Source organism: Delphinapterus leucas, chromosome 13 (assembly GCF_059928025.1).
Source record: "Delphinapterus leucas isolate spDelLeu-1000000601 "Yukka" chromosome 13, BTC_Dleu_Yukka2, whole genome shotgun sequence".
NCBI classification, from domain to species: Eukaryota; Metazoa; Chordata; class Mammalia; order Artiodactyla; family Monodontidae; genus Delphinapterus; species Delphinapterus leucas.
Window position 1 is genome coordinate 79,570,816 of NC_143141.1, and position 22,948 is coordinate 79,593,763.

At 41.5% G+C, this 22,948-nt stretch overlaps 2 protein-coding genes across 2 annotated transcripts in view; both read left to right on the forward strand.

The window, feature by feature from the left end:
• WDR35 (WD repeat domain 35) overlaps positions 1-6,389 on the forward strand; it is a 66,579-nt gene extending 60,190 nt beyond the window's left edge. Inside the window, exon 27 of the mRNA XM_022574375.2 lies at positions 110-6,389. Within this exon, the coding sequence (XP_022430083.1) occupies positions 110-260 (151 nt within the window). The 3' untranslated portion in view covers positions 261-6,389. The remainder of the gene's footprint in view (positions 1-109) is intronic.
• A 337-nt stretch (positions 6,390-6,726) lies between these two features.
• Positions 6,727-13,387, forward strand: TTC32 (tetratricopeptide repeat domain 32). The gene is made up of 3 exons (XM_022574381.3): positions 6,727-7,195; positions 11,704-11,870; positions 12,617-13,387. The coding sequence occupies exons 1-3, from the start codon at positions 7,044-7,046 to the stop codon at positions 12,742-12,744; spliced, it is 447 nt and encodes a 148-aa protein (XP_022430089.1). The 5' UTR covers positions 6,727-7,043; the 3' UTR covers positions 12,745-13,387.
• The last annotated feature ends 9,561 nt before the right edge of the window (positions 13,388-22,948 follow it).

Sequence of the window (22,948 nt, forward strand, 5' to 3'; positions counted from 1 at the left end):
TTATTTGAAACTTATCTTGAACTGCTTTTCATTCTTCAGTTTTTGTAGTGTAATGAAGTTTTAAGGAATCAGAAGTTTCAAAGTATAATTGTCCCCTCTTATTTTACAGAGGAGAAGGGAAGCTGCCAACCTGTGTTGCCACAGGAAACCCGGTCACTGAATATCAATTCTGGACATGCAGTGTGTGCAAGCACTGTGTCCTGGCTCAGGAAATCAGTAACTATAACTTCTGTCCCTTATGCCATAGCGCAGTGGGATGAAGAAATGACAAACTGCATCTATAATAGGAGTGTTTACATAACAATGTTGACTTTATGTAAATAAGCATCATTATTTCAGTTGTATTTTTATAAAAAATTTCTCTCTCTATATAAAATACATAATATATACATATATAAAATTTTGTGTAAAAATACAGCCATGAAATAATGATGCTGATTGTTATATAAATGTATGGCAATGGACCGTATTATCTGCCTGTCTTATTTATCTATCTGTCTATCTATCTATCTTGTGATTGGTTATATGATACTATGGAAATATTCCAAATAAGAAAATTTTTCTCACAGTGTCACGGTTACTAGCAGGGAGGGATGGGGGAAACATGGGAATGGGGCAAAGTTGAATTTAGGGAACTGACATAACCTGTATTAGACGGAGGTTAAACAGTTGTAATACCAAAATGAGCACTGTCTCTAGCTGTGTTTAATTAAATAAGCATTGCAAGTCTTCTCTATTTTATTTTCAGAAGTGAAGAGAAGGCATTTTAAGACATAGTTTTTTACAATTTGAATTGTTTCTAATAGCTTAATTTTTACATAGCTTGTCCTTTTTAATCTACCCTTTTAGTTTCATCTAAGAGATGACATTTGGCATTTTACTCTTCATATTGTTGTGCCAAACACTTAGCTGTATTTATAATGATATACATTTATACAAAAACATCTAGTTTGTAGCTGTAGTTTTACTTGAAACATTGTCACCAAGCTGGATCCTTTCTTTAAACAACTCTTGGGTTGTGGGGAGTGATTCTCAATATGCATCTGTTTTGACTTACTGTCATTAATTAAAAAAAAAAAATTGTAATCAGTAATGGGTAATTTCTTACCTGTTTTATATAGCTAATAATATTCTCCATTTCTCATGATCTTACTTCCTCTCATTTTATGGTTTCAGGCCAGACTTAAGCACTATTCCGTCAAGATTATTTGCTGAAAGTTTGGTTGATATTTAGCAGAGGCAACAAAGAGATATATGCAAGGTTGTTATTGCAGCTTCAATCCTTAGGTTAGTTAACTCTCTCAATGTGATATGTTTCTGGTCCTTTAGATCCAAGTTAAGCCTGATGCAGATGGAGAATAGTGAGCTATGAGAAGAGGTTTAGAGCTTAAATGAGCTCATAATAGATAGCAGGCTCCTGTGCCTAAATAAAATGAGAAGACCAGAAATCTTCGAAGTCTCTGACTGTGTTCACGTGCCTTGTGGGAAGTTGCCTTGATATAATGGTAGCCTCCAAATACACCACCAAGCAAGCCATTCCAGAGGTCACGGAACAGAAAGGGTTACAAGCTCAAATCACATGGTTTATTGAATCAACTTGAAATATACAGTGAAGAACAAGGAGAAAGTGATGGGATAGATTAACACTATTAGTATAGGATGCCAGTCAGGTAGAGAGAGCACAGTTCCTGATTCCTGAGTTGTAATCTGTTCTTATGCCCTGACTCTTACTCTGCCTCATCGCCTTCCCCCTGATAGTGTGGCTAGGAAGAGGACCAGAGCTGAGATTTGAGCCGGGGGACCCGATGGAATGGAGTGTGCCCGAGGCCAGTGAGGCACATTTGCTCAATAGAAAAGGCAGTTTTACCTGGTCATAGCTGTAGGTGCCAGTGAGCCTGCTGAGCAGTTGTGGATTCAGTTGTATTTCCTGGGCAGAGGACAGACCAGAATAAGTGTCATCAGTGGGTAATTGAATTAAGACCTCCCGCATATTGAGCTCTTGATAAGTCTTATGCATACCTAGTGTGCCGTGAATATTTAGTGCCTTGGTTGCCTTTTGTATTTTTAGTGCCTTGTCAATATTAGGTATTGTCACACATATATGCTCTATTTACTTTGTCTAACATGTCTCATAAGTTTCTAACTTATCTAAGTTTAAGACAGTGAATTTCATCTATCTCATTTGTTTTTGTCTGTAACAGAATGCAGTATTCCCCCAAATCAGAAAACAACATCCTAACTAAGATATCAGCCCTAGGGAATATATCTCCTGTTGAACTTAATTACATCTTCCCACAAGACTTTCTGTTTTCAGGAATGAAACTATTCTCTGCTTCATCAATGAGAGAGAGGTTTTCAGGGACGTAGGTTTAGGAATTCCTGCAGGACTGCACGTTCAGAGTTGTGATTCTTGGTCCATGGTCTGATGCCTGAATATCTCTTCTTTCCCTTTCTCATCCCAGAAATCAGCTGAGAACTCAAAGTTAGATTGTCATTCTCTAGCCCTTACTGTTACTTGTTGATTACAGTCCCATTTGCTTCAATTCCCAAATCAGCTGTTGACTCCTCAGACTTTTCCTAACGTATCGTATGGGAACTCTCTTCTGGAGCCTTCTCATTTGCCACTAATTCCTTGCTACCTGAGCGCTAGAATTTTTCCTCCAACTAATTATTTCAGATAGATCCCGAGTTGTTGACACTACTTCTTGTTCAGTTTAATCAAGAAACCAAAATCTCTAAAAACAACCTCTCATACCTTGTAGACCTAGATTATCACATATGCATATGTGTGTATGTATGTATATATACTTATACACATACATATACCCACATGCACATACACATATATATATGTGTGTGTGTGTGTATATATATATATATATATATATATATATGTACACACACAGACATATCTTTCCAACTACTGTAAAAGCTTATGACTATTTGGGATTTATATCTGTGAATGTTTTAGGGATCTGCCATAATGTCTTGGGGACAGACCTTTGTCCTGCTTGAAAATTGGTTTTATTCAACATGAAGGAAATTTCAGGATAACACCACCAACAAATTCTCCCCTGATTAAAGGGGCAGTGAGAAGCAATATTGTCTATATACAACAAATACTTGGAGAGAATTTGGATAGACGGAATGAGGCAGTATATTGAAGACATTATAATAAAGGTGGTTCTCTTCTTGTAATAAACATGAGCTGACTCCCTTTAAGTAATGCTTTTCTTTATCGCAAAATTTGGCCTGAATTATGTTAAGGTTCAAAGTAGCGCGGTAGGCCAAACTATTGAGATGATCGAGCTGATTGATAAAGCCATACAAATAAACAGCGTGCTAACAAGCAGCATAGCGTTGTTGACCTGCTGTCGTGCACAAATGCGAATTTTATTTTATATATGTATTATTTATATATTACATACATGTTTTTGCTAACATACACTTGAAATTATCTTTTTGTATTCTAAGAGCTGAGATCTTAGGTTTTATGTGGTATTAGTGAAAAAACATAAAAATAATAAATGTTGAGGTAAAAATTGTATTTATCCTGTTTTCTTTATCTATAACTCATGCTAACATGGTATTTGTCTTGTTTTGATGTAAATATTTTGATGGGGGTTGGGTCGAAGGGTATTGGGCTCCAGAGTGGTTAAGGGGAGATAGGGACAGGAGGTACAGTAGTTGTACAATATCACTTTTGCTACCTACAGGAAAACAACAACAATTTATTAAAGATACTAGGCAAATGTCTGATGACTGGAGGCTGCAGTGAATTACTCCTTAGAGATCATACAGAGTTCACATTTAGAAATGGGGAAACATTGTTCCCAGATTTTTAATGGAAAATCAAGAATACCTAATTTGATGATGTTATAGCTCCAAAATATTGCTACGGAGCTTCTAAAATGAAAATAGCAATATTACGTTGCCCCCTACTGCCTATTCTTATCATTTTCTCAGTTCGTTTTTTAAAAGACATTAACACTGTTTTTTAAAAAAAAAATTTTATTTATTGGCTGCATTGGGCCTTCGTTGCTGCACGCGGGCTTTCTCTAGTTGCAGCGAGCGGGGGCTACTCTTCGTTGCGGTGCACGGGCTTCTCATTGCGGTGGCTTCTCTTGTTGTGGAGCACGGGCTCTAGGCGTGCGGGCTTCAGTAGTTGTGGTACGTGGGCTCAGTAGTTGTGGCTCACAGGCTCTAGAGCGCAGGCTCAGTAGTTGTGGCGCACGGGCTTAGTTGCTCCGCAGCATGTGGGATCTTCGTGGACCAGGGCTGGAACCCGTGTCCCCTGCATTGGCAGGTGAATTCTTAACCACTGTGCCACCAGGGAAGTCCCACTTACTGGTTTTTGAGTATAAAACTAACATATGTTCATGTGAGAAAATTTCAAAAGTACATAAAGAGTATAGATGAGAAAGTAAAAATAGTCTTAATAGCCTTTTTAAAAATAAAAGGCATTAATTTATATTTCAGTTGAATTTAGGAGAAGAAAAAAATGAGGTGAAATGGGAATTCCCTTGTGGTCCAGTGGTTAGGACTCCACGCTTTCACTGTCAAGGGTGCAGGCTCGATCCCTGGTAGGGGAACTAAAATCCCGCAAGCCCCGCTGTGTGGCCAGAAAAAAAAAAAAAGAGGTGAAACTGAAGAAATTGCTGTTCTGTAAGTTTTCTTCATAATAAGAGCTCTTTGTTTTTAAGAGATTTCTCAAAAATTAAAAGAAAAAGTAGACATTAGAGTTTCTATTTTATTTACTCATTTCTTATTTGGCACAGTTTAAATTTCTAGTTAGTAAAATATAGAGGAATTTAGAGAAAAATGAGAAACCTCTACATACCCACTATAATACTAGAATTGAAACTGACAAGCGTTGGTGAAGATATGGAGTAATTGAAACCCTCGTACATTGCTGGGGGAAATGCGGGGTAGTACACCCACCCTGGAAAAGTGGAGTCTCAGAAGTTCTCTGTATACTCTGGAGATATATATGTATAGTGTATGTGTGTGTATACACGTATTTTTAAATTTTATTTATTTATTATTTATTTTTACTATCCCAGTCAGTGACAGGGAAACCTTACTGAGGCCCCTAGCCATGGGGCTCGGGCAGGGGGCTGCCCTGCAGAGGAAGGAGGAACTCGTGGAGGAGTCTTATTTGACTTTCTTCTCAGGGCACAGGCTGTTGTTGTGGCCACACTTCTTGAGGCAGATGACAGTGTGGGGTTAAAGGCAAGCATGACGCTTTCAGCAGATCATCTTATAGTTGTATTGCTGGCTGAGCTGGCTGAGGGAAGTCTTGATGATGCCACCCTGCAGGCAAAGCACCGAGTGCAGGTGGACTGTGTGGAAGCCGGGCGAGAGAGTCGGAGAGGGACAGCAACTGAGCCTGGGCCCAGCAGCTCAGTCACGGGGCAGGTCCCTCCAGTGTCCTGTAGACCAGAGCTTCCCAAGCGTGATGGAGACGCCATGTCAGATCCCTTCGTCCTGTGAGTAGATGGACACACCAGCCCAAACCTGCTCCACAGAACCTCCATCTTTGCATTTCACACCCGTATCAGATACATGATTTGCAGATATTTTCTCTTACTCTCCGGGTTATTTACTTTGTTGATAGTCTTTTAATGCACGAAAGTTTTTACTTTTCATAAAGTCCAGTTTATTTTTTCTTTTGTTGCCTGTCTCTTTGGTGTCATAGCCAAGAAATCATTGCCAAATCCAATGTCATGAAGCTTTTGCTTTATGTTTTCTTCTAAGAATTTTTAATCTTTAGCTCTTACGTTTAGGTCTTTAGTCCATTTTGAGTGAATTTTCTAATATGCTATTTAGGTCCCACTTCATTCTTTTGCATGTGGATATATCCAGTTTTCCCACCACCATTTATGGAAAAGACTGTCTTTATGCCAATACCACACTGTTTTGATTACTGTGCTTTAGTAAGTTTTGAAATCAGGATGTGTAAGTCCTCCAGCTTTGTTATTTTTCAAGATAGTTTTGGCTATTTGGAATCCCTTGAAATTTCTTATGATTTCTAGGATGGAGTTTTATATTTCTGTAAAAACATCATTGGGATTTTGATAGGGATTCCATTGAATCTGTAGATTGCTTTAGTACGAACATAGTTTGTCTATGGCTTTCTTTCATCAGTGTTTTGTAGTTTTCATCTAACCAAGTCTTTCATCTCCTTGGTTAATTCCTAAGTATTTTATTCTTTTTAATGCTATGTTAAATGGAATTGTTCTCTCAGGACTGTTCATTTTACGTAATTCTTACTTGGATTAAACATATTGTGCTTAATACATTACTACATGGGTTTCCCTTTGGCATAAAGGGCCTGGCAATGCAAACTGACGTCCTCGACCCCAGACTATTAACACAAAATACTATTCAATTAATCCTTACACTATTCTAGAAGTTCAAAAAAGGTTGAGAAGTTTGCAGTCTAGAGCCTTGCAGTTAATAAATGGTAGTGTTTGAAACTGGACGCAGGTCCATGTGACAACTAAGCTCATGGGATTTCGACATAAAATGTCTCAGTGTAACCACAGCCTACTTAGAACAACCTCTAGCAGGTGGACGCAGGAACCGGAAAAGTGCTACAACAAATCCGTGGGTCCTTTAGCCATTCATAAAACAAACCTACATCTTTTCCGCTTCCGGCACCGCCCCCCTGCCCCCACCATTCACTGTAACAAAGGGCAAACTCCTTGCAACATGTAACCACGGACTTGGAAACCAGTTTGGGACTATCGATCCACTGCTTTTCTGGAGACAGGCAGGCGAGACCAGCAGTAACAAGAGAACTGCACTTCACAGGGGTCTGTCTGCCCAAGCTTTCCTGAAGCACCTGCGCTCGCCACCAGCAGCGTCATTAATCCCGCGAGACGACGGGTCCGCGGAAGGCACAAAATTCCCCCTTTTCTAGAGCCCAGGTTTTTGCCGTCAAGTTAAATTCCGGGGTGCGGAAGTAGCTTTGTCGTGCCGCCTCTAATCGCTCAGAAATCAACCCCAGTTCTACACGGAAAGCTAGGCCTCCGACCGCTATGGAAGGGCAGCAAGGGCGAGAAAAGCTCGCGACCCTAGCGCTTGCCCAAGCTCATTTCCAGAAGGGCGAGTACGCGGAGGCCGAAGCGCTGTACTCCGCTTACGTTCGCCAGTACGCCTGTGCGGCCTCCGAGGGAGAGGCGTCCGGGAGGTAAGTATCGCGAGAAGTGGACACAGCGGGACCCCTGCAAGGTGGGCGGCAGGGTCCGTCTAGTCTGGTTTTCGGCTACCCGAGCTCACCGGCGCAGCGGGCAGACGTTTGTGTTTCCAGAAAGGCAGTGAGGGAGCATCCTAGAGCGCAGCCCTCTGCGCGTTCCTCTGGGACACCCATGAAGGTGTCCGGACACCGGGGCGCCGGCTGCCTTTCACCTCGAGTGTCCGTCCCCATTCTATGTTACTGTGATCCAGAGTCTTAGAGCGAGACCTGGTGAGGGCGAGGTGCCGTGGGGGCCACGCTAGCACACAGTGCCGCAACTCCACGACATCACAGCAGGTGTTTTGTTTTTCACTGTGAAAAATTTAAATATATGGAAATGGTGTAATGAACCTCCAGGTAACCATCACAGGGCTTAAGCATTATCAGTTCATCCAGGGCATATTATTCATCCATTGATGTTTCAGAGTGCATTTCTAGATATTAAGGATTTAAAAAGGTGTAACCACAATATCATTAGCACATAATTGCTAACGTCAAGTTTTGGAATTTTCCTGGTTGATCAACAAAGGTTGTTTTGTTTTGTTTGCTTGTTTGGTTGGTTTTTAGCAGTTGGTTAAAGTCGGGTTGCACGTCAAGTCTTTTAGCCTTTAAGGCTCCCCTTCATTTTTTTGCCTTGCAGTTTATTTGGTGAGGAAACCGGGTCATGTGTCCTGAGAGTTTCCCGTATTTTGGATTTGCTGAATTCAACCCCCTGATGTCATTTAATATGGTCCTCTGTCTCCTACATTTCTTGTGAGTTGGTAGTTAAATCTTGAGGTTTGATCCAATTCAGATCCAGAATTATGGTGAGAACTCTATTGTAGGTGGTGTTGTGTCCTTCTGTCAGAGAACATGTAATGTCTTTTTTTTTGTGATGTTAGCAGCCTTGATACCGACTAGGGTTCTTGGCCTTCCCCAATCCATAGAAACTGATGAGACTAGACAAGAAATTCAGGCAAGGCTTTCTTGGGGCCCCTGCTGCAGCCGGAGGGAGCAAACACAAGTAACAGATTCCCTTGCTCCCCGAGGAGGGGCGAGCTGGTTCCTTATAAGGGGTGAGGGGAGGGGGTGTGTCCGGGGTCCGGCTGGCCGGAGGGGTGGCTTAGGCGGTCTGCCCACCCCTTTGGGAGCGTTGAGTGCAGGGGGCATGCGCGGTACCCTGCTTTTGCTCCCGACACCTTGTTTTTGCTCCCGGCTCTTCAGAAACGGCAGTTGGCGTTTGTTTTTGTTTTTGGTCTTGTATCTTGTCCATAATTTGCACCAACTTTTTAGTCCCGTATAGTTTCTCTGTATTTTGTTGCTCAAGGAGATGTTTGTCCAGGTGCAAGCACTGCAGCAAAGGGTCCCAGGTCCCAGCTTGTCTCAACCTCACCTGCTAATACCTACTCTGTCAAAGCATCTTGGATTTATTCTTGAGTGTGTAGCATGTGCTGTACTCCAGATTTTGCCTTTGTTGTTCTTGTTGATTGTGTTGAGTGGTCCAGGATGAGAAAAGAAAGGGCAGCTGAATGAGCAGGTTTTTTGACAGTTTTGAGTTGTCTGCACTATCACCCTCCTCTCCCCTCAAGGATTTGATTTTTCTTGACAGGATGCCAGCTAGTCTTATTTGTATGAGGCTTATGATTCTTCTCCTGTTTGTTAAACTCACATGGAATTAAATCAGAAACATTTAGTGGCTTTCTTATTTCAGTCATACACCAGACTAATAGTTAATAGAAGTTTTGGGACAAGCAATAAGATGGTACCCACCCCTCCCAAAGTTAGTAATCATAGAAAATGTAGTTTTCTATTCTTGTTTCAAGCTCTAAGCATAGACTTATCTAGTAGGTTAAATTTTTTTAATTTTTTATTGAAGTATAGTTGCTGTACAATATTATATGTTACAGGTATACAGTATAGTGATTCACAATTTTTAAAGGTTATACTCCATGTATAGCTATTATAAAATATTGGTTATACACCCCGTGTTGTACAATATATCCTTGTAGCTTTTTTTTTTTTTTTTTTTTTTTTTTGGTACACGGGCCTCTCACTGTTGTGGCCTCTCCCGTTGCGGAGCACAGGCTCCGGACGCCCAGGCTCAGCGGCCATGGCTCACGGGCCCAGCTGCTCCGCGGCATGTGGGATCCTACCAGACGGGGGCACGAACCCGTGTCCCCTGCATCGGCAGGCGGACTCTCAACCACTGCGCCACCAGGGAAGCCCCCTTGTAGCTTATTTTATACCTAATATTTTGTACCTCTTAATACCCCACCCCTGTATTGCCCCTTCCCCCTTCCCCACTGGTAACCACTAGTTTGTTCTCTATATCTGTGAATCTGCTTCTTGTTTGTTATATGCACTAGTTTGTTATATTTTTTAGACTTATCTAGTAGGTTTCAAAAAGGATTCGTCAGCAACAGGCATCGATGCCTCTAGTCTTGTTACTCCTCCTCCTTTTTTCATCTCAGCCTGAGAGCACAAATTTGTTGTGTGCCAAATGTAATTTCTGCCCCTTACCAGCATTGGAAAGAAAATCTGTGGAGGTTTAGCAGAAGGTTGCTCAGCACGCCTGCATGGACCTTCTAATTTCCTTATAGTTCTGAAATTCTTCTAGGAACTCATGGTTAAACTGAATTCTGTCATTTCAACTTTCTTCCTTAAATATATCTTTTAGGGTTCGTTTATTTTTAAAGCAATGGGTCAATGAATCATTTTGAAACAGTATTCACAGTCTTTGTATGCCTGCCACTCTGAATGGTTTATAACGTTTTCTTTTAATATCCAAAATTGCAGTGTTAGCCATAAACCTAATTTCCAAATATATTTTTTTCTTTGCTAAAGTTAGCAAGTGCAAAGAAAAAAAAATCTACTTTTGGATTAGGTGACTTGGTTATATTCCATCCAAGTAAACACTATCATTACAAAATTCTCAGTATTAAAAAAATTCGGCTTTAACTGTTAGCCCATGTCTTTAAAATATGAAACGATTTCCATATGGAGAGCAGGCTTTTAGAATTTGTTGTAATGAGATCTGATTCTAAATCAAACATTTGATGATCCTCTGATAATAAGACACTTATAACAAAGTTTTGAAGCTTAGAAATTTAATGACTAAAGCCTTACCGAGTCCTGAGGCTGCATTTTTCTTAATACTCTTTACTGGGCAGCAGTTCAGCTATATCATAACAGAGAGAGATAAACGGAGTGTCCCTTCTTGTTCACTAGGATTTAACGGTGGTGCTAGCGGCATCTAGAAGGGTCCATGTACACAGTCTCTCTCAGTCCTAGCTCACAGAAACAGACATTTTCTAAAGTTGCAGTGATTCCTTTCCATTGTTAGGAAGCTTAAACTTGAAGGAGACCCCTAGGCTGTGAGTACCGCTCCTAACAGCAGTAATTACAGTCCCTGTCTGAGATCTCAAGGATCAAGATGTTAAGAGAAGTAACTTTTAATAACACTGACTGCAGTCACAAATATTTTCTAAGAACTAGACTTTGAACTGTGGAGTATAACAAAGAATGACAGCTGAGTTTAGCCTGCATCTTCCCTGTTTGGTTCAAATTTGAGAATCCTCTTTGAAAACAAGAAAGGAAAACAGAATCATCTCTGACATGGAGCAGAGCCCACTGATATTCTCTGTGTAGAAGATTTGTCCAGCAGAGGCTGGTGTGTGTGTGTGTGTGTGTGTGTGTGTGTGTGTGTGTGTGCTGTTGAGCTGGTGGCTGGTCAGAGCTGCCTGGATGTCTAACCACTCACAGGAGGCTGCTCACTCAAAGGTCCTTGGACCACCTCTGGAGCCCTCAGATGCAGTGCCGTTTCTGCACACAGGACCCCCAGTGTGGACCAGAGCCATGATGTCCCACTAGCAAGAAGCCAGTCTGGCCTTGGGAAGGATACCTGCTGAGGCTGGAGGGAGGGCGATTCTATCCCCAGAGAGCACTCCCTAGGGATCAGCATGTTGATTTTTCACTTAGAGTTAACCTCTGTTTCTTTACTGGTGGAAAATGAGTTAAAATCTCAGTGTTTTGAGATCATTTAAAAATTTGAGGATAAAACTGATTCACTTTATGACATGTCCGTAGCACACTTGAACTTTGGGCTGGCTTTCCCTCCTTGCTTCATTCAATTCTGAGCTGTCTTCTTTGCCTCACTGGCATGTGCTTTAGAAAATAAACATTTTCATATTATATTCAACAAAACAAGTTGACAATGAACAGGGGCTTTGAACACACAGTAAAATGAATGTGCTTTTCAGATTGACATTGCAGTGCTATATAACCTTGCAAATGTAGAAACCAGGATTAAACAAAAATTGACTCCACTGCTTTATCTCCTTGCACTTTGTTTCTTCCGCTTGGTTTTTCAGTGTAGATACTGCATGTTATAGGCTATGAGTTTGACAACACCCAAAAGAGAATGAAAGGGGAAGCAAGAGGAATTTGGCAACGCTGTGTTTTTAATGTGAACTTTTTGTTTAAAGCAAATGCAGCCCTGAGGATTTGGCTACTGCATATAACAACAGGGGGCAAATCAAGTACTTCAGGGTGGATTTTTATGAAGCCATGGATGACTACACATCTGCCATAGAAGTCCAACCCAATTTTGAAGTTCCATATTACAACAGAGGGTTGATATTATATAGGCTGGGTAAGAATCTTTTTCCCCCCTTTTGTCTTTGACTGTATTCTGTGAATTCAGAGCTCTCAAATGTTGTAAAACTAATGTAGCAATCATCCAGTGTGAAAGTGATGTGAAATTTAGGCTTAGAGCCTGGAGCAAAGGAAGCCTACCTGAATTTATTTTAGGCTTTCAGTAGGTGTTACAGACCACAGCGGGGCACTGGGGTGGGAATTGGACCTGGGCACCGGAGTGAGAGTGATCCCATTACTTTGTGCCTCTGCATCCCCAGCTGCGAAATGAGGGTAATGCTTCTGATCCCCTGGGAAACTTTTCTGAGTTAAAATCTTTGAAGGCATACAAGACAATATAAAGTGAAGGGGTTTTAGATTCTTGGACTAAAGGGACTGTTAGGATCGTTTCTCATTAAAGTGTTAAAAAGAATATTAATTTCCTGTTTCTTAATTTTACTGTAATTATATAAAATAGGTGATACGATTTTGTTGAAATTTTGTGATGATTTAGGCTAGGTACCTGTTAAATCCCAGTACGTAAACCCATAACTAATTTTAAGTGTATTGATCTGTAAGGGTACACAAAGTTACTGTGATTCAAACATCCCTGCATCATTATCAAGAGGAAAATATTCCTTTAGTAGGAGTGGTTGAAAGCTTGTAAATATAAAAGCAAAAGTATATGTATCCAAACTTTGCTATGAATAATATATAGAAATACTCAGTGTTTTTTCTTTTCCATTTTTTTGGGTTCCGGTACAGGATACTTTGATGATGCTTTGGAAGATTTCAAGAAAGTATTAGACTTAAATCCTGGATTTCAAGATGCTATTTTGAGCTTAAAACAGACTATTCTAGACAAAAAAGAAAAGCAAAACAGAAATTATTGAAAACTTTAACTTAGTTGGAATACTAACTCATGATCCACCTGGCATCTCATTGCCTTTAGTTTAAAGCTGGTGTTAAGCTATTTTGATTTATATTTAAGATAAAGAGATTCATGCATCAGCACTGAAAGTTAAATGATGTACTTAAGGTAGTTAATTTCAGATTGAGTAACTATGTTGAGTGGGTATGCTTTTATGAAGTGTAAATAAGTAAAAAGAATGTATAATTGTATATTATTACAGTAAAATATTTAAAGAAATGTGTGGTATTTTCTTCAGTAAAACTATTTATTTTGCTATTTTTTATTCCCAACTTTTTATTAAAAAAAATCTTACCTCTACAGAAAATTGGAAGTATAGTACAATAAACACATATAAACTTTTCACTGAGGTTCACCAGTTGTTAACATTGTGTCGCATTTGCTTTTTCTCTTTACTTAAATATATAACTTTTTGCTGAGCCACTTGAAAATAAGTTGCACAGATATCACAATACTTTACTCCTAAATATCTCAGCCTGCATTTTCTAAGAATAGAGACAGCCTTCTTTATAGCCACAATACCGTTATAATACCTAATAAAACTAATAATTCTATAATATCATCCATACCCAGCCCATATTCGAATTCCCCAATTGTTTCCAAAATGTCTCGTGTCGATTTTTATTTCTGGATCTGGAGTCAATCAAGTTACACTGCATTTTGTTGTTAAGTCTCTTTGTGTTCTTTTAATCTACAAGAGTCCCCTGGCCATTTTCTCCCCATGGTATTCACTTTGAGAGCAAAGCTATTTTATATAGCTAGGCTAGAGAGACATAACATTTGGGCTTAAAAATAAACACATGTCTTGCATGAAAGCCATTTGAAAGAATTCAACTTACACTTGATTCTCTCTAGTAATCGTTGATAAGGTAGTTAAGATTTAACTATCGAGCACCGTTTGTCTCTGGATAATGACACTAATGATCCCATCATCGACATTTACTGAATCCTCACTGTGAGCCAAGAACTGTTCACGCTCTATATAATAAATTGTGAGTGGGATGGGGGTGATTAGAGAGGTGAGAAACTGACACAAAGCACTTAGTAAATAGAAGGCTTTTAAAAAATCTATTTTATTTGGGTGCTGCAATGCTCGATTAGGCTATGATGAAGCTTTCGAGAGCTGGGAAGGATTTGAAGGGAAAACGAGCCAGAGACACCATGTCTCACCTACATTTTTGTGTGTGTGTTTTTATTGTTGAGGTTTGGCTTTCAAAGATTCAGAGCCTGTATCTGGGGATCTCCCAAACTAGTTTATTATTGCTGTGGAAAAAACTGTTCTGGGGTGGAAATTGCCCTAATCAGGAGAAAAGAGTATGTTTGCCCAGTGTCTCCAGAGGAGGGCTCAGCGTAACTACTGTGACCTTCTCAGATGCAATCACCATCATCACCCTTAAAAGGGTGTTTGGTTCTGTTTTGTTTTGTTTGAGTTTAAGTGATCTCATAAAGCAGAGGACGTAATTGCCTCGTTTGTAGTTCATAAATAATATCTGGCAAAATACATGAAGAGTTTGGGCTGCAGGTGAATGAATATTAAAAGGAAATGAAGTTTGAAAGGAAACTAAAATCTATTTCTGGAATGATTCACATTTTCCAATATGACTTATCTTATGTTGGAAATGTCTTTGAAAGAATTTATAAAGTTGCATTAAAATGTAGAAAAATTCCTCTTAAGATAACTTCTTTTAAAAACTTATTTTACAACTTATTAAAAAAATAAAATAAAAAGCAAAGTCCGTAGACCTTGGGAAGGTTTAAAGCCAGTCTATCCTGAAAATCAAATACTTAAAAAATGCTTCGATAACTTTATTTTCTCTTGGCTTATGTTCTCTTTTCTTTACTCTTGACTGGGATCAGATGTAATATGAAAAAAAGCTTATTAAAAATTTAATTTGGTTTTGTAGGGTTTTATGATTCAACGTTTCTTCATCCTTTATCAGAAGAAAGTCACTCAAGTTCAGAATCAGCAGTTCCTGATTTGGAACCCAGACACTTACTTACTTTTCTCAAGTTACCGGAAATAACTAAAGAATAATATATTTTCCTCATGTATTTTCTTCAAAACTTCCGACATTACACATTCAGATTCTAAATTTCTGATTGACTAATACCTTTGCTATCTGCCTTTTTTTAAAGATGTTTTTGATGTGGACTATTTTTAAAGTCTTTATTGAATTTGTTACAGTATCGCTTCTGTTTTATGTTTTGGTTTTTTGGCGGCGAGGCCTGTGGGATCTGAGCTCCCCGACCAGGGATCAAACCCGCAACCCCTGCATTGGAAGGCAAAGTCTTAACCACTGGACCACCGGGGAAGTCCTGCTGTGTGCCTTTTAAAAACGACGTTATTTTATGTTTGCTGTTGTTTATATTTCCCACATTTCAGTATTTGTTGAGCTCTTTTTCTACTAGAAAAGTGCCCAAACTATATTGTTTTCCAGTTTTTTTCTCTCTACAAACAAGGCAGAAAATTGTGGTTTGTTTTAAGGTTTGTCCTTTACAAAGTAAGGTAAGAGAGAATAAATGGATATAAATTACTTTTGAGCTTAGAAAATAACTTTTAACTCTTAAGCACGGAGCTTTTTTTTTTTTTTTTGTCTGAAATCTGGAACTGAATGAAGCATGTGGACTTCCTTTATGATAACAAACCACAGCCCAGCTGCTGGATGAGCAAATGAAATTTCCAAGTCAGCTTTTAATCATTATCTGTTTGCCCTTTTCTAGATTTTTTCTGGTTTTTCTGCCTTTCACTGGCCTCTCTACCCCTTCCCCCCACAACACTATACAGTCTTAGCCTTCCGCTGTTTCGCAGGCCTTCGTCTTTCTCAATGGGCAGAATATATTTCAGCCCTGCCACTCAGCACAGATCAATTCAGCATACAGCAACACATCTCAATATCTCCATCTCTGCCAAGTCCAATCCCCCTTAAACATCTAACTCTAAGCTTCAAATAATTAAACCCCTATCTTGCTTAACAACTTTAATTTATCCTTGAAAATGCTTCTGCTAAGTGAAAAGCCATAAAATGAAAACATTTTACATTCATTTTAATTGGAAAAATTACAAATTCCATCTTAGCCCAAGATACCCAAATACTTTTTGCAGATAGAAAAATATATCACGAAATAATGCCATTTGCAGCAACATGGATGGACCTAGAGATTGTCGCACTGAGTGAAGTAAGTCAGACAGAGAAAGGCAAATATATGAAAATCGCTTATATGTGGAATCTAAAAAAAGGGTACAAATGAACTTATTTACAAAACGGAAATAGAGTTACAGATGTAAAAACAAACTTATGATTACCAGGGTGTAAGGGGAGGGAGGGATAAATTAGGAGATTGGGATTGACATATACACACTACTACATATAAAATAGATAACTAATAAGGACCTACTGTATAGCACAGGAAACTCTACTCTGTGATGGCCTATATGGGAAAGGAATCTAAAAAATAGTGGATATAAGTATATGTATAAATGATTCACTTTGCTGTACACTTGAAACTAACACAACATTGTAAATCAACTATACTCCAATAAAAATTAAAATATATATCAATTGACTGATAAAGACAAGTTTATATAAGTAATAATTTGGAATTACATAATTACAACAGTTACATAAACTGTAATGGCATGAATGCTTCCTTTACTCATTATTTTTTCTGTACCATTAAAAAAAAAACAGTTTTATTGAGATACAGAGTGTACAATTCAGTGGTTTTTAAGTATATTCAGAGTTTCTGTACCATTCTTAACTTTTTCAAGCTTTTCGGGTCTCATGGTCTTCTGGCATGCAAAATGCACTTAATGAAGTTATAACACAGAAAAGCACTTTTGGGCAAATTAAAGGCTAAACATGAGAGTGTTTCTGAACACCTAGTAGCACACACACAACACAGATGCAAGAGTCCTAAAAACTGCTGCCTCTTCTGCCTCCATTCAAATAAGTAGCATGATTTCAATTTGGCTCATGTGATGTTCTCTGACAAGAAACTTGTGTGGAGTAAACGGGAGGTGCATCTCTGCCTGAAGCCGTGATGTGGAACTTTCACTTCTTATGGCATATTTATTTAATGTGTTTGGGTGAACAGGTTGTTATTTTAAAAAACTAATTATTGACAAACATATGGTGTAACTTTCCAAGAACCTAGTGAAGAGCTAACAGAACAGTTGGTACATGAGCTAAGTGTGTAATTTTAACAGCTGCTAGATAAATGCACGTTGTGTTGTTTTCTATATTTCTCAAAAATGGGACACTAAATTATGGGAAAGGGATTCCAGTTAAAAATGGCATTTAGAGAGAGACAGAGAGGAGATTGAGGGAGATTGAGATTTGTTGAATTTCATATCTAATGCTAAGGGTACTTCAGAAAACACCATTTCATTCTTTACAAAAGGAAAGAAGGATGAGAAATACGAGTAAAACTTTTTTTTCCCTTGGGAAAAAAAAAGCAATTGGTAAGATTAAAAAACCTGAATTTTACTTTTTACAATCACAAGAAGATGAAACGATACATCCATGTAGCAAAAGACATGATAAAAAGAAGAAACCTACAATAAAGCCCAAAAAACAGAAATTATGACCCGTGAATATACATTTAACAGAGTGAAAACAAACACAGCAGCGTAATCCCAGCTCTGTGTCTGTCAGCAAAATCACATGTACAACAGTGAAGTGACGAAGGTTTTATTTTTCAGAGGAGGAAGCTGAGGCTAAGAAATTCAGTAACTTGCCCAAAGTTATGCCCAAAATCCATATAAAATTCAAAACCACAGTTCAGTTAGTGTCAATTAGTTTTTTTGTTGCTGGCTTCTACTCAAAGCAGATATGTGTATATTTCTTTGGTCCTGATACAAAATTTAAATCGCTCATAAAATGTTTTAGTGTCCATAAAGGTGAGTATCAAAAGAGTATTAAAATATACTTAGTTTTCATAATGGAGCATTATTGTAATTCTAGAACTGCTTGTTGTTAATTTTCCTGCCTGACTGAAAACAGACACAGAAGATGGTGGAAAGCCGATTAACATTAATGGCACACTGCATTTGGAAGATTGAAAGCCACGGCTGCCAATATGTGAATTTGTGTCTTATGTTAAGAAAAAGGGTCCAACATTTATGAAGAAGGCAAAAGGAGGATTGCATAGCCTTTCAGTATCATACTGAGCACAGCCTAACAGACCTACCCACGATCTGTTTAAATTCTCCAGGGTTGCGTCTTTCTTTTATTTCCTATTTACTCTTGATTAGGGCCTGGACCCTGTGAGATTACACATAACTTGAAGATTTTTTTTTTTTTTTTTTTTTTTTTTGCGGTACGCGGGCCTCTCACTGTTGTGGCCTCTCCCGTTGCGGAGCACAGGCTCCGGATGCGCAGGCTCAGCGGCCATGGCTCACGGGCCCAGCCGCTCCGCGGCATGTGGGAGCCTCCCGGATCGGGGCACGAACCCGTGTCCCCTGCGTCGGCAGGCGGACTCTCAACCACTGCGCCATCAGGGAAGCCCTAACTTGAAGATTTTTGTCCAGAGGAGATGCAAATGATTTTAGCCTGGTAGAAATGATAACCCCAAATTTTATGGTTTTTATGGCCCGGAGGACATTAACCAGTTTTGATTTTAACCCAGTAACTTTATTCCCAGGTAAAATTGGGACCTTCCTCATTGACTATAACTACTCAGTGCCTCAAAGGCTCTCATCCTGGTGGGTCTCTGGTTCTTCAGTTAAGTAAACACTTGTCATGTGAGTGTTTGAAAGCATGCAGTGGCTCATCACAGAGTAAGAAGCAGAGTTCTCACAAAATCTTCTGTTGAGGACCTTTGTACTTGCTGTTCCCTGTCTGTACCCCTCGCCCCAAGGCCAGAGCCTCGTGTCCTTCAGGCCTTTGCTTGCTTGTCAGCTCCCCTGACCACCCCGCTTAAAATGCAAATCCCAATCCTCATTTCACTTTATTTTCCCCTCTCAACCCATATAGGGCCTTTTTGTTGATTTGGTCTGCTTGTCTTCTCGCCCCCCGGCAGGTAAGCTGTACCAGGGCAGAGCTTTTTGTCTGTTTCGTTGGCTGCTGTATCATCAGCGCCTAGAACAGTGCCTGGCACACAGAAGGGCCTCCAATATGTTGAACAGATAGATGAATTCGTGACCCTAATCTGCCAGTTGACTTGCTGTCTAGATCTTGCAGATTCATCCCTGGCTATTAGGTATGGGGTACACAGGTGTTTGACCTCTTGTTTCAGCATTGTTCTTGAGACAGGGCCTGATTTATAGTTGTTTTCATTTAAAACAGCTTAGAGTTCTAGTTTAACTTAGAGGATGAAAGCTCTCTAAAAGACAAGGTCAAATTCTGCAAGGACTTCATGGTTTAATATGGCTTTTGTAACAGGGGCTTCTTGTTATGGGCTGAATGGTGTCCCCCCTGCCCCAAAGATATGTTGAAGTCTTAAGCACTGGCACCTCAGAATATGACCCCATTTGGGGTTTTGCAATGTAATTAGTTAAGATGAGGTCATACTGGAGAGGGGTGGGCGCTTAATCCAGTATGACTGGTGTCCTTGTAAGAAGGAAGTTTGGATGCAGGCAGACACAGAGGAGAAGGCCATGTGAAGATGGAGACGGAGACGGGAGTGATGCTGCCACAAGTCAAGGATCTCCTGCAGCTACCAGAACCGGAAGAGGCAAGGAAGGATCCGCCCCAGGAGGCTTTGGAGGGAGCATGGCCATGCCGAAATCTGGATTTCAGACTTTTAGTGTCCAGAACGGTAAGAGAAAAAATTTCTTATAAGCCATCCAGTTTGTGGTACTTGGTTATGGCAGCCCTGGGAAAATTAAAAGACTACCCAGTAAACATTAGCTCCGTTTCCAAACTTTTTACACGTATGCCTTCGTGTTCCTGCACCCACAAAATGCAGCTCTGTGGGAACAGGGTGAACATTTTGTTAGAACAAGGGAGGGGAGGAAAGAGAGGGCTCTTATTTCCTTATTTGGTCATGACCTTGACTGAATCAGGAGAGGGACCCAGGAGTAAGCTCCCTACAAAAACAGGCTGGTTTGCTCCGGCTGCCTGCTGAGAAGTTCCTAACCACCCGCTGTGCCTTTGAGACACTCAGCTCTTGGAGGACAGAGCCTCCTCTGGCTCAAGAATGGAAAAGAAACGTGGGAGTTCCTTCAGGCTGCCAAACAACAAGCCATTACAACAAGCCAGGTGACAGGCATCCAAGTTGGCCAAGCTGGCAGGACTGGGAACTGTCAGTGGGGCCTGCAGAACAATAATCATTTCCATTGTGAAGACCAGCTGCTGGTAGACTTATTGCAATAGGAACAGCCTCTTGGATGCGGAGGGTGGGGTGGAGGGTGAATGGAGCGAGGCGCCTTCTTGCAGAGCCCCAAGCCTCCATCTGTCACTGATGCCAGCACGTGACAGTGGCCAGGGGCCACTTATCTACCCTGGTTATTCTCACTCCCACCTCCCTCCTTCTACTCTGGCATTCTCTCCCAGAATGCCCTCTTGCCCTCATTTATTTAAATCCTGTCCCTCCTTCAAGTCCCAGCAAATACCATTAACCCTTCCCTGCCAAGATCAACCCAAACTCATCTCCTTATTCTCCCATTTTCCGTGATGGTCTAGACAGAGCGCCTTTGCCACTGGATGTGGTCCACAGGCCAGCAGCATTGGCATCACCTAGAAGCTTGTTAGTAGCGCAGATTCTAGGCCTTATGCTAGACCTACGGACTCAGAATTTACATTTTCATGAGCTCCCCACGTGCTTCGGCTGGACACTAAGGTGTAGGGAGCAAGGTGTAAGGTGGTCTGTTTTGCTGGTTCTCAGAGTGTGGTTTCTGGACCAGCAGTGCCAGCATAACCTAAGAACTTGTCAGTACGTAACATCTGGGCCCCAGCCCAGACCCGCTGAACCTGACTCCCTGGGAGTAGGGCCCAGCCTTCTCCAGGGGGCTCTGATGCACACTCGAATTTGCGAACTGCTCGTCTGTATCATTCAGTCCAGCATCTAATTATGCTCTTTCCCTTCCTGTGTGTTTGTCATTCCCCTCAAGCTGGGGACACTCAGGACAGGAGCAGTGTTTGTACGTCTCTCTGGCACTTAGCCCAGGTAGGTCTAAGCATGGGATGACTGATGTCCAGAGTAACCGACCAGTGTCTCTATTCAAGCGTGTGGGGACTGGAGAGGAGGCCAGAGGGTGAAAGGGAAGATGCAGGGAGATTTCCCTTTGTTCTCCTGAGTTTCTCTAGGATTTTAGTTTGCGGGGGGAGGGCATTAAGCTTCTTCTCTCAAATTGGAGACCAAATGGATACCATGTAATTGTGCATAATGGGTTAATAACACATCAGGGCCTGACTGGATCCAGAATTCTACTTCCAACAGTTTTATGTGGGTTTTCCTCCCTGGAAAAAGTCATTGCCATTGAGCAAGTGGAACAATGCTGGCTGAAGGCTCCTTTCCCTGGATCAATTAAGTCCCTCATCTGGGCAAGTGGCGGTGGCTAGCTCTTCTGGCACACAGTATCAGCGAGAAGGATTTTCAGACATGACTAATGTATAGCCTTCTTGGGCTCCCTACTCCTGGGCTCTCATAAAACACTGCTGTGTCCCATCACCGTCAATTACCACCACAGCCAGCAGTCCCGGGTGGGAGCAGAATGTCCCAGAATGTTTCCTTAAGTGCTCTTCCTCCTCAGGCTGGCTGCTGGCTTTCAAATTTCTAGACATAATTCCTTTTGAATTGCCTAATGGGCCTATCATTTTTTTTTTTTTTTTTTTTGCGGTACGCGGGCCTCTCACTGTCGTGGCCTTTCCCGTCGCGGAGCACAGGCTCCGGACGCGCAGGCTCAGCAGCCATGGCTCACGGGCCCAGCCGCTCGGCGGCATGTGGGATCTTCCCGGACCGGGGCACGAACCCACGTCCCCTGCATTGGCAGCAACGGCAGGCGGACTCTCAACCACTGCGCCACCAGGGAAGCCCTCTCCCTCTTTTTGTCCCCAGGCAACAGGCATCTTGGCAGGAGCCATCCTGGCACCACAGGGCCTGAGCCTGGCCTGGCCTGGCCTGCCAGGCGCCCATCAGCTGGGCAAGAAGATCCCTGCTTTGGGGTGGAGGTGGGAGAGGGTCCATGGCCCCAAGCTGGCTGCTTCTCCGCCAACCCCTGTCAGGCTGCAGTTCACTGTGGAGCACTGGCCACCTGGTTCTGCTTCAGCCCAGACTGAGAGGATGACAAACAGGAAGACTAGTGGCTCAGCCACCGAGGAAGCCAATCCCTGCCATTTCCACCTTAGGACAAATTTAGGTGCAAGGATCAAAAACTTATTCAGATTCAACTCATGTCAAAAGGGACTTTATTTTAAGGATACAAGTTTCATGGGATCCAAGAATGAGCTTCACATGCGCTCTTGGGGAGGAGGGAGGATGGGAGTGGCCACCCCTTGCCAGCTGCCCCCAGTCTTGAGGGCCCAAGGAAATAGCACTGGGCTTTGAACCAACTGGTAGTGTAGACTGGCATATTTAGGGGGGATGCTGGGCTTCTCTGGGAAGCCCAGTATATAGGGCTTACAGAGAGTGTAGGCTGTGTCCTCCAACCAGTGACTTAGAATTAGGACAATTTATTCAACCCTCCGCTGCTCTGCCACATCTTTGGGGAAGACGTGGGTTGCTGCTGCGGCCCAGGGAAGACTTTATGGCCAGGAGGAAACCAGAGAAACACAGACTCTGAAACCCAGGCTACTCCCAGGAGAGGAAGGAAGGGAAGGGAGGCCATGTCCCAGCTGTGCAGTTTGGTTCTTTATCCCACTAAGAAGGGGAATCACTTTACCCCAGGTTGGGGAGGAGGGGGTAAGGGGATGGAGAAATGTTGTGTGTCACTGCTATTAGAGCTCTTCCCACACGGAAGGAGGCATCAGGAGTGGGGAATAAGCCTTTCCTCTCTCTCCCAATAGTCCAGATGCAACAGCCTTGGCTCACGGCCACCATCCACCCTACGGGCACATTACACCCTCTGCTCTTCAAGTTCAGAGCCCCTTCCCCTTCCAAGAAGGGTTGCCACTTCCTTCCTGAAGACTTTCTCACTCTCCTCGGAGCTGTTGTCCCTTCTCTGAATACTTACGCCCATCAGTTTATACACACTACTTAGGGGCTTTTGCTTTCTAAAGCAGTTC

Bases quoted from the DNA above. Each gene is read 5' to 3' on its own strand.
- TTC32 (XM_022574381.3), top strand. From the start codon at position 7,044: ATGGAAGGGCAGCAAGGGCGAGAAAAGCTCGCGACCCTAGCGCTTGCC. The intron at 7,196-11,703 runs GTAAGTATCGCG...TTTTGTTTAAAG, and splicing joins GAGGGAGAGGCGTCCGGGAG to CAAATGCAGCCCTGAGGATT. The intron at 11,871-12,616 runs GTAAGAATCTTT...GTTCCGGTACAG, and splicing joins GTTGATATTATATAGGCTGG to GATACTTTGATGATGCTTTG.